Source organism: Galendromus occidentalis, unplaced genomic scaffold (assembly GCF_000255335.2).
Source record: "Galendromus occidentalis unplaced genomic scaffold, Mocc_1.1 scf7180000077515, whole genome shotgun sequence".
In the NCBI taxonomy this organism is placed as follows: Eukaryota; Metazoa; Arthropoda; class Arachnida; order Mesostigmata; family Phytoseiidae; genus Galendromus; species Galendromus occidentalis.
Window position 1 is genome coordinate 1,297,182 of NW_003805503.1, and position 10,950 is coordinate 1,308,131.

At 49.8% G+C, this 10,950-nt stretch overlaps 1 protein-coding gene across 1 annotated transcript; it reads left to right on the plus strand.

Moving 5' to 3' along the window:
- Nucleotides 1–1,226: 1,226 nt before the first annotated feature.
- On the plus strand, nucleotides 1,227–3,684 carry crim (QVR superfamily protein crim). Its single transcript, XM_003747303.1, has 4 exons — nucleotides 1,227–1,269; nucleotides 1,761–1,892; nucleotides 2,648–2,801; nucleotides 3,440–3,684. Exons 1-4 carry the CDS (start codon nucleotides 1,227–1,229, stop codon nucleotides 3,570–3,572), a joined length of 462 nt encoding a protein of 153 aa, XP_003747351.1. The 3' UTR covers nucleotides 3,573–3,684.
- The last annotated feature ends 7,266 nt before the right edge of the window (nucleotides 3,685–10,950 follow it).

The following is a 10,950-nucleotide window of genomic DNA, read 5'->3' on the forward strand; positions in this document are numbered from 1 at the left end:
AGGTCTCCTTGCGTTCACGCAGGGTCGCTGCTCTCGTTCAAACTCGGCGCATTGTCGAAATTGTGTCAAACCTAGGCTTCCCGACCGAAAAACCGAAGATTCTATGTCAGAGCGTCACTGCCTTTGGGCCGCGACATCCGGTCCCGACTCATACCCGTGGAGCGGTCGACGGTTTTGTTGGCTACCGGCTGTCATGGCAACTTCAGCGCTCGGCAGAAAACAGTCTAAGATCGCTTTGTGTCTGTGCGACGAGTCGCGGCGTGCTTTCGGACTGGAAAATTATAGTCCTAGTATTCTAGTTCGAACATAAAAACACCTTCACATTGTACTTGCTCAAGGTAAGCCGCTGAGAGTTTCTGAATAATAAAGCGATCGCAATGTTCTCGCAATGTGGGAGATCATTGCGGACGTTCGGGATCTCCCGATTTGAAAACTGACAGATTCAAACTTCCGCATCTTTTTTTTGGAACGGAGGCTCGTTACCGTGAGATCCAGGCGTGAACAATTTCCCGACTCGAGAGCAACTTTGCGCGACTCGGGCCTCCGAGCGTGCGGCTCGAAACCGTGCTTTATGACTGCGCACTCGAACATCGAACCCAGATCGGATCTACGCTCCTTTCCATCGTTTCGCAAACGAACCCTCATCTGTTTGATGAATCGATGAGACTCCGACCTCAGAATCATGCGAGACAAGCATTGGAAACTGTGTAAACAGATCTGATTTACTGCATACTGATTTCAGCACAACACGTCTTGACTGAAAGAAATCTTGTGCTTCGGTGCGCGCGCATTTTTGGCGACGAATTCCTCCTTTCTCAAAACGGACAGCGACGACGGGCCTCACGGGGATGCGGTTCGCACACGGTTGATGCCTTTTGAACGCCGAACCAGTGCAACTCTCCTGCTACCTGTGATCCGTGAATGAATGCAGCTGATCGAACGTTGTGACACATTCGGTGAGTTCTCGAGCCATTGATGCCTGAACCTCGAAAGACTTCGGTCGGAGTCGCTTCGTACCAGGCCAGTAATTCATGGGCTGCTCTGGATCCCGAATAGCGGCTGATTCATGAGCGAAGTATTCATCATCTGACAGAAATCCAACGCAAAAGTTTTTCGTTGATCGTAGTGAGCCTTCGTTTACAGGCTTGATTCTGAGAACCCGATAGTATTCTCGGAATCAGTTCCCGAGCTCACGGCTCTGGAAGGAGTACGGAGGGACGAAAAACATGATTCTGACGTTTCTGTTGACGTTAGTCCCGCTCGCCTCAGGTAAGACTTCCGAGTTCTGGAGATATCCATGCCGCCAAATTCTCAAAATTGAAATTGACTCCCGTCCTCGTCACATCGTTGCCTTGTCTTGAATATTGAGCCGGAATGTCTCTCTTCGATCATCATTTGAAATCCTCCGGATTCTCCACGAAAATCTCGCTAAGAGTCTTACGAATAGTCTCTGAAGTAGTGCACTCTGCGTCGAAATTTAGGGCCCTCAGGGCATTCCTATTAGAACTCTCAACTTTCGTGATAGGTATTGGATGTCTCAGATAAGCGATATTCTCGCTGAATACCGAGCGAGGAGCAGCTGCGGATCTCTTCGCTCAATGAGAAGTGCGAAGAACGCCCTCCATTAAATATCTTTCGATTTACGTCTTGACGTGAGGCGGATTGTTCAACGTGCTATTTCCTGACTTGCCCCTGAACGCCCACAGCACCGTAAATGTCATCCCGAGAAATAACGACGAGCGAATTGAATTATGTTGCAGCGGAAATTTGGTGCTATTCTTGTGTCAGCACCCAGCCCGGCTGTCGCGAAGGAGTCAACTGGTACTATCATCATGCAATAACTTGTCCGAGAGAGGATGACAAATGTGTCAAAATCGTCGAAAGAAAAGGAGGTGCGTGCTACTTATTCTCGTTTCGAGAGACCGGCGGTAGACCTCGGACGAGATTGTCCTAATGTTTTCCTCAAACGAGCTCAGGTCACTGATCTCACTAGACCGAAGCTCATCGAATTTCTAGGTCACACGTCAGGCACGTAATGTGCTCGATCGCAAGCAAAATGAGTTCCCAATGCTCCTTCGGCGAATCTGAGCGTAAAAATAGAATATTCCGAAAGGTCACAGAAAGAATTTCCGGTCGAGACTAGAGGCTGCCATCCTATTCCGATGAAAGTTTCCCGCACAAACGTATCCGGTCGAAATTGCCAGGGAATACGAGAATATATCCTTGGATCTTTCCGGCGTCTGAACTCGGATGGTAGCATGCCGGGAATCCCCCGAGGGCTCAGCTTTTCCGAGCGATCCCACACCAAATTAACGCCCCGCTATGCCGTTCCTGAGTCAACTTGTAAAGACGATGTTCCTCCGGAGCTATTCTCGACGAAATTCTTCTGATTGTCGTCGCGCAAGGCGAATCGACTCATAACGGAAGACACTCCGATGTTCTCTGAGACTTGTGTTTTATTCTAAGCAGAGGGAATCTTTTGTGCTCGTATTGAATGCTATGCATATTTTTTGTTTGCGGCATTGCCTTCTCCGATGCGCATCGCATTTAGTAACGATAATGGAGCTCGGTTCCCCGTCAATCATAAGTCTGAGAGAATTCTTCATGCTTGGACGAAATGCCGAGACTGAAGCATCTCTTTTCGCAGATGAGGTCCTTTATACCCGCGATTGTCTCTCTAATTTGGAGGCGTTCCGTCACGACATCCCGGCTGATACATACGAAGGATGCCGACCAGCCGCCGAAGCCCCTAAGCTAGCGGTCTACGTCGAGAACAACATCAAGGAATGGGAATTAAGGAGGTGAGCCCGTTGTCTTTTTTTTCGTTACCGATTCCAGTGGTGTCAGACCTCCGCGGAACGCAGCGGGGGAAGTAATCTCACTTGTTCGCATCGGTGAGAAAGCAGCAAGCGGGAGTAACACACAGCGAAACGCCTTTACGGCGTAGGCTTCTGAGAGCTATAAAAAAGGCAGGGGCATGTGACGTGCGGTGCCTAGGTGTCCTATCTAGTCTATGCGACTCGAATATACGTACCCGTACACCCCTCCCCAAGGTCGAATAGCTTACGAGAATCATTGCGACGATCCGTCGCTTCTTGTCTCGTTCTTGCGATGCCTCTGATCCGATATCCCAACGAGACTCGATGCTAATCGGGATGTGGGGGCAGGGGACCCAGAGAAGCTTCTGGACGGATAAATCGATCCATCCGCGAACTCACATCGCCTCTCCACGGATTCTCTGATTTCACGGTCTATGGCCAAGCCGGAATCACATCGAAAGATGTGAGGAGCTGGTCCACGAATTCTTGACCCGAATCCGACCTAGACACCCGACCCAGAGCGTTCCCTTGTAACTCTTGACTTGCAAGAGCTGATCGATGAATTATTCAGGGTGATGCTATCGAAGCAGGGCTCAAGGATCCCTCTCTCTTTTTTCCAGAGACTATTACGATAGAGTGGACTACTGCTTTTGTGAGTTCTGGCATTGGTGCAATTCGGCCTCCTCAGCGCGGTTCAACGCAGCACTCGCAATGATGCTGATCTTGTGTACATTGTGGAGTACAAAATCATGAAGGATGTCGTCGGACTGCTAAGGGACGTCACAACAGCGGTAGCTATGTAAAGTGTCAATTGACAGAATATTTACTGTTCATCGGAAAACTGCCCATGGAAGAAGAACTGTTTCGCATTCTTTTCAATAAAGATGATTTTATTATACATAGGGAGCGAACTAGTTTCTGAGGAGGATCTTCGATCGTCCCTGGTGAGGTTTTTCGCGAGAGAGAGAAGAGGTATACAGAGATGGCAAGCAGAACAAAAGCAGAGGAGGCGGGATAGGGTAGCTATACAATGCGGACTTCCCTCAAGTCAGACCTGAGGCCAGAATGAACACTCGCCCGCTCAGCCCAACGCTAGGAAGTGGGCCAGAGACAGTAACTCCAAGGAGGGGCAGAAAGACAGCGATCACGGTCCGCGGTCTATACCCACCCAACCTTCTTACGCTCTGGAGTTTTAGTTCTCTTTCTCACCGGGTTTGTACTCGCGGCGACGAGACAACTCATTCATATATTCATCACCCATGCGGGGCGACACGCACACGAATCCGGATCGGAAGGAAGCATGAGGGCTTTCCCGGCTGCCCGATAGAAGTGTCAGGCTAGGACGGACATGCTTGAGGAAGCCGCGCACTATACTAGTTCGATGGAATGGTTCCTGGAAACGAAGGACAAGCCCTAAAATACTTCCGCGGGAAAAAGGAAGCCGTTCCTGGCAGGGGTCTGCGACGAGATGCCCCTGTGATCAGAAGGTCGCTGTGATTCAGTATTCGGAAACCCCTGCGGTGGACAATTTGTGATGAGTCGTTACTCGCGGATGGTTTCGCGAAACAGACCACAGATTCGACGCTGCTCATCGTGCGAAGTTCCTTCGGGTTATGTAGTTGTCCCTTAGGCCCTTTGTTTTGGACAAAATTCGAGGTCTGAGAATCAGCCTGCAAGTAGCTTGAGGGGTAGAGAAATGAGGTTCGACCCCAATGGAGAGACGTCTCGCCAGGCGAATCCGAATAACTGGACTTCCAGTGCTTTCGCGGAAGTTCGAGTCCCATACCGATGCGTACTTTTGTCGGTCGGGCAAACCCGGCCGAGTCCCCCATCGAGTCAGAGTCAGATGACGATGTCTAAATTCCGCGGAAAATACTAAGGACTGGAGTTTCTGCGTGGTAAAAGGCCGCGCTTCGCAATCCAACTCCCACCTAGCACCAGCTAGGAGCTGGACTTCCCCGGAGCTTCACGAGGTCTAGGTATTTTCGTTCCGCCAAGGACCGCTCGGGGCTCGCCGCAGATTTCCATGGACCAACTTGGAGACGGTTCTCCTCAATCGACTTCCATGTAAAAGGATGAGAGCCTTCAGCGGGCCGTCATGCGATCTCTCTTGATGGAAAAGCCTCAAGGACGAATCAATTAGTGCAAAAATGGCCCGAGTATGAAGTCCAGAATGATTTCCCCTCACTCAGTTTGCCTCGGTTCATTCCTCCCCCCCCCCCTCGAACCGTTGTCTGCCCTGGTGCTCTTTTTCACGAACAACCTGCGAAACGGGAAACGAGGGTGGTCCGAGATAATTTCCAAAACATGGGCTCTGACCGTCCCTCAGGTCAGGATCTAGTCGCCGATCCTGTCAGGATCTAGATCGATAATCTCAGGTCAGACGTCAGAATCGCCGAAAAATCTTCGGTTTTCCAGGTCGGAATTCGCGTGATATCCGCGCCTAGTTTGATGAGGAGACAAGGCATGTGGGACTCGAGGATGAATTTCGCAAGTTTTGGGGGAGAGCATCGGGAACCGAGGCTTGCGGAGCGCTGAGGTCGACCGTACGTACGACACGAGGGTACAGGCGGGATGGGATCGTCATGGAACAGGGATCCATTGATCAACAGTCAACTTCGGGGAATCTCCGCTAGCATTATGACGTGCATCGCTTGCAACAGACAAGGCCACAATGGGACCGCTGGAAGAGACGGAATCCGCCTGCTGCGTGTACAGACAGATACACACTCGCATGTCTTGTGGTCACTGAATCCTGCTCTTTCAGTGACCTGCTTCTTCAACTGATCCAGTACTTGGTCGAAGCATGACTGCAGTAATAGCTAGATTACTACGAACGAATCGAGACAGAATTCTTCTGAAACGTTTGGAACTTCTGCTCAATATACTTTTGAGAGTCGATCAGTCATTGAAGACCGAATGCCGTTCGCTGCACTCTCTCATATTCCCAGGCATCTGCGTCTTTCCCTGCCGATGGTAGTCCCGCTCGGAGTTCTCTTGCCTCTTCCTCCAGTGGCGTCCAGACCTGGCCTCACTGAGGAATGGCAAGGAACCTGCCGATTCAGGTGAACCGATTCCGAAGAGAGCCTCATTAGGCGCAAGCTATTGGAGGAGATATATCTACGACAACATAGTTGGGCATCCTTCGGATGAGAATCGAAAATTTATTCTCTCGCTTATTGAGAGTTCGCTTATAGGGTTCAAAGAAGAATAACAAATATAATTTGAGTTATACTACAAACGAGTATACTCTGAGTTTGGCTCGAAGCTGATGCGGACGTGCCTTGCTTGTATTCTGTAGGAATCCTAGAAGTCTTTGTGAACTGCTCAGTAGTCGCCAGGGGGGAGACAAACGTGCGATGTCGTTCATCCGTCAGCGCATCGCGATAGAGGTTCAGCGCGGTAACGCGAGGATGATCTCGGGCGGACTGCTCCAAAGGGTTGCCCTCAAAGAGCTCACCCTCCAGAGTTGCTGATTACTTGTTAGAGCATTCCCTGTTTTCTTGTTAAATTCCCTACAATAAAAAGAAGACTGCTCATTCTTCATCAGGTTATGGGTTCTGCACGTTTCTGACTGAGCATTGATGATCCGAGAATCGTGATTCATGATGACTGACAAGGATTTCAAGGCGCAGATCGAAAAGCTGAAGGCGTCGATGACTGGCCGTACTGGAAGTGGCAGATAGGCCTGCTGCTCCGCTCTCATGGCCTGGAATGGGTCACGGAAGGCCACAGGAGCCAGAGCGGCAAACAGGAGAAAGCTTCGACTTCAATATGGGGGTATATGGGGCAAGTTTCTCAATATGACCCGAGAACATCCTGGAAGAGATCTTTCGCATGCATGATTATTCCACGAGCTGCAAAAGCATACGAAGAGCCTCGAGTAACGATGTTCGTCGATCACTTCATCATTTCACTTCGGGTTAATCCTCGATGATCACGACTCATGAAAGGAACAGGGGAGGGCAGGGGCTGTCTATGTATCTTGGAAGGAAGCTTGGTACCCAGTACCCAGCAACCCAATGTCATCATCGAAGATAAAAAGGCGATGGATCGGCTATTATCTTTATTTGTGGGTCTCCCTATGCTTTTCCAGCACGCGTGATCAACATGCACGAGGAAAATCTCTTCTAGGATGTCATCGGCTCGAATTGAGAAACTTGTCCCGTTAAATACCATATTGAAATTGAAATCTCCTGTTTGCCGCCCCGGCTCCTGTGGCAGTCAGCACGGGAGACTCCGTTTTTCTTCCTAATTGTTGACGAGGAATCCGATGGACTCAGTTTGGATCAGCTTTGCGATTCACCAAAAGTGAAGGTTCACTTGTCAGTGCTCGCGCCGCAAAAAGACATCCCCTACCGTCCTCGAGGGCCGATATCGTCCCAGAAGACTCTAAACCGAAACCCATGATGGACGGCGTTTCCTGGTTATCGACGATGAAACTACAGATCGAATTCTCGGTTTCTCGACCAATGAGATGGTGGCGACACTTTGTGAGGCTCCCATCTCCCATCGTTCATATGGATGGAATATTTTGGGTGGTCCCAAGGCTTTTCTCACAACTTTACACGATTCATGCCTTCTTCAAAGGTCCAATGATGCCGTTCATATACTTTCTCCTCTCAGATAAACGTAGAACGACATACATCGCATGTTCAATCTTCTGAAATCTTTGGCAGCTTCCATCGGCTCGTCATTCAGCCCGGGCACTTTCCAGTTGGACTTCGAAGTTTCGACTTCGAGAGCAATACAGGAAGTTTCACCAACCGCGGTACTTAGAGGGTGTAATTTCCACTTCGGGCGATGCGTGCGGAGGTAGATACAGGAAATCGGTCTTCAAGCATTTTATTCAGAGCCTGGAGTGAAACGCACAGCGCGGTCGATAAGAGCGCTAGCTTTCGTCACATCGGAGTTTATCGATGAAGCTTGGCTCCGTATCAATGAAGACTCACCGAGCTTAGACCATCCTGCCTGCCCACTTCTCGAGAATTTCAAGTTATATTTCATTCAGACATGGCTAGAGGATGGTGGAACGTCCCGCGTTCTCTCTGGAATCACTTCGACGACTTCCGAGCTCGAACAACTAATCACGTGGAAGGATGGCATAACGCTCTCAATAAAACCATCGAAAGAGCTCACGGAAACATTTATGACGTTGTCGTGCACCTCAAGGAACAGCAGCGAAAATTCGAAACGGATATGTTTCTCTTGAGGATGGGACGAAGTCCCCCCGCCTCACGGAAGGCATACAGGAATAAGAATCAAGCCTCCGTGAAGCTCGTTGAAGAGTTTGAAGAGCAGCGCATCTCGCTGATGCAATACATTGAGCGCGCTGCGTGTCATCTTCCTCTGTGAACGCTCGATTGTAAATTGTGACGTGCGGGTAAGCGCGATGGTGGAATTTGGAAACTGTCTGGTCCATTCGATGCTTGTCAGCTCCCGATCTAGGGTATTCGTTTCGCTTCGGTGGGGAGCCTACCGACAACGATTCCATCTCTGGTCATGGGGGAGAGACGAAAACCTCGTTCGAGTAATGGTGAAAATCAATGATGTGGAGAATCGCCCGAGTAAAACCTGTGATTATACTTTCTTTCACTGTTCTCCTGCTCCCGTTAGGCATATGCTCATCACCAGTATTAGCGAATTCTTGCGATCGGGATTTTCCGCCGTACCGAGGCGAATCTCGATACGGAGGACTGTCTTTCGGGCGTCATGCTTTCGGCCATTGAATGATCGAGTTTCCAGAGTTTCGGTATGGGCCCGTTCGGGTTCGGGAAGAAAGATGTTATGAGTCGGTTCCGTCGTCTGTTTTTCTTGAGGGAGAAGTTCCCGATTGAACTGTGGTCCGGACAAAAAGGGCACGGCTTGGATCACTTGCGAGTTTTCGGAACAGCCTGCTACGTTCACATCCCTAAGAAGCCTCGGAGAAAGTTTGATGCGAAGTCTCTTGCCCGTCACATAGTCGGATACGTGAATGAGAAAGATGGATACCGTGTCGAGGTTCCCTCGACGGCCAAGTTGATGCGGTCGCATGACGTGAGGATCAAGAAAGAGACTTTATGTCCAAGGGAAGGTGTCCTCCCACCGTTGGCTGATGGGGAGGAAATGGAGCGGTCTGGAGCTCTTGATCGTCATACAACGGTGGTGGAGAATCCACTCATCGCGAGAATCGCCTTCTGCGAGTTCGGGTGAATCATCCCCTGTGACTCCGGTCGCGACACCTCCAAGTTCACCGTTACCATGGAGAGGAGCTCGAATTGGAAGAAAGCCGGCGAGGATGACTTCTGGAGACTGGGTTTTGGTGACTGATTCTGAGGCAGACAGTCGTGCCAGGAATCTTAAGTCTTAGCGAATGATCTCATCCGGAAGTCGTTTGACCCGTCTCCACTGAACACGGTTTTGGCTTCAGTGCTCCGCTTTTCGGGAGAAAAACTCATCTATCTTCGGGCGACCTGCTCCTCATCGTCCTTGAGATGGATGCAATGTGGAATGAGAGCGTCACCCACGATGTCTATGATCTTCGAGGAGCGATCGAGATCCATTTCTTGGATGTTCCTTAAAGTCCGCTCAATCAAGCAAAGGGCGCACTTCTCTACCACGGGGCTCATGCCTTACCAGGCTTAATACTCTTGAAATGTACCAACCCATATGTGGGACAAGACACGATGGCGCCGGCCAGACCACGAGCTTGACGTGGGCCGAGGCAATGGACCCGTTAGGTTCCACTGTGCTCAAGTGTCCGATAGTGGACCTTTTCGAGATTTCAAAACTCGCAGATGCTCTCCACTTATGGAGTCAGGGACCCGGCTTGTACAGAAATCATCAAGAATTTGTGGGTTTCTCCATAATTCTAAGCTGAAGTACTCATTGTGCTTTGTTCTGGTACTCAACTCCGAAAGTTGAGCCGTGGTAGACTGTACATACAAGAAATCCGATTTGATGAACGAGGCTAGACAATGATTTTTATTGATAACGACATTGAACACTATATTGAGACGATATCGTTCTTTTCAGAGTTTGGGTTTCTGGGCGACTAACCGGCCTCGAGTCCGGAAAATCTCGCGGGACAGCGAGTTCAAGTGTATCGGACAAAGATTGACAGCAATCCTCGTCTCCACCGACCGAGTTCACCGATTGAGACCCGGGTCCGTCATCTGCGAGATATTTGCGAGCTGTTCCCGTACACAACGTGCTTCCGATCTTCAAGACTTCTTCTCAGATTTCGGAGGATTATAGAATGGCGGGTAACCCAATCTTTCCATAAGTGCCAATAAGAGGTTTCCAGGACGGCGCTGATGTTTGTCCCTCAGAGCATAGAGTGCGGCTTCGACCTGTCAAAAACAAGACCCTGATCGACTCAAAAAGTTCGTTTCGCGATCCGAAATTCGTCGAGTCTCGCGAAATGTTCGGAAGTCCTCCTCCGGATTCTCCTTGAAACTGAGAGGCATAGGACGCGATCTGACTCATTCTTTCCTCTTGGCGAATTCTTCTGGACTCTCGTCGTCGCCGCAGGAAATCGGCTCCCCGGAATAAGTTCTCATTTCAGAGGGAAACTGATCAGGGGCACAAATATATGCTCTGGGGGCATATATTTGTGGGATTGTGGGATTTGTGCTCTGGGGGCATATATTTGTGGGGCAGGGTCAGGTAGCCCGGAACATTAGGTATCGATGAACGCATTGCTGGAATAAACGGTGTCGGCTACCGTGACGGCGCCAACCAGTGTCTACCAAGACCTACCAAGTGTCGTCACTCGTGAACTCTACAGCTCCTTCGTTCGTTCGTACACTGCCAGAAAGAGATCTGTTTGAATGAATTAGACTGTTAATGAAGGCGTTGCGCAGGTCGTTATCGCACTGAAGACTCCAGGATTTCTCTGGTTCGAACCCCCTATGTTTCATCCATCACAGATTCGTTTTTTCTTTCGAATTCCTTTCAATAAAGATGATTTTATTAAACATAGGGAGCGAACTGATTCCTGAGGAGGATGTCGAGTTGTAATGAGGTGAGAATAAGATCACTTTGGAAGCTCGGAGCCTCCAAGAGAAGATTGTATCGTCAGCATATGCGATGACTGGGGTCGCGGTATGAGAGCACTTGTTTTCCCCGAAGAATGAGAGTGTTCGCGCGG

Coding starts and splice junctions, on each gene's coding strand:
- crim (XM_003747303.1), top strand. CDS start 1,227: ATGATTCTGACGTTTCTGTTGACGTTAGTCCCGCTCGCCTCAG. Junction 1,270..1,760: donor GTTAGTCCCGCTCGCCTCAG/GTAAGACTTCCG, acceptor ATTATGTTGCAG/CGGAAATTTGGTGCTATTCT. Junction 2,802..3,439: donor AAGGAATGGGAATTAAGGAG/GTGAGCCCGTTG, acceptor TCTTTTTTCCAG/AGACTATTACGATAGAGTGG.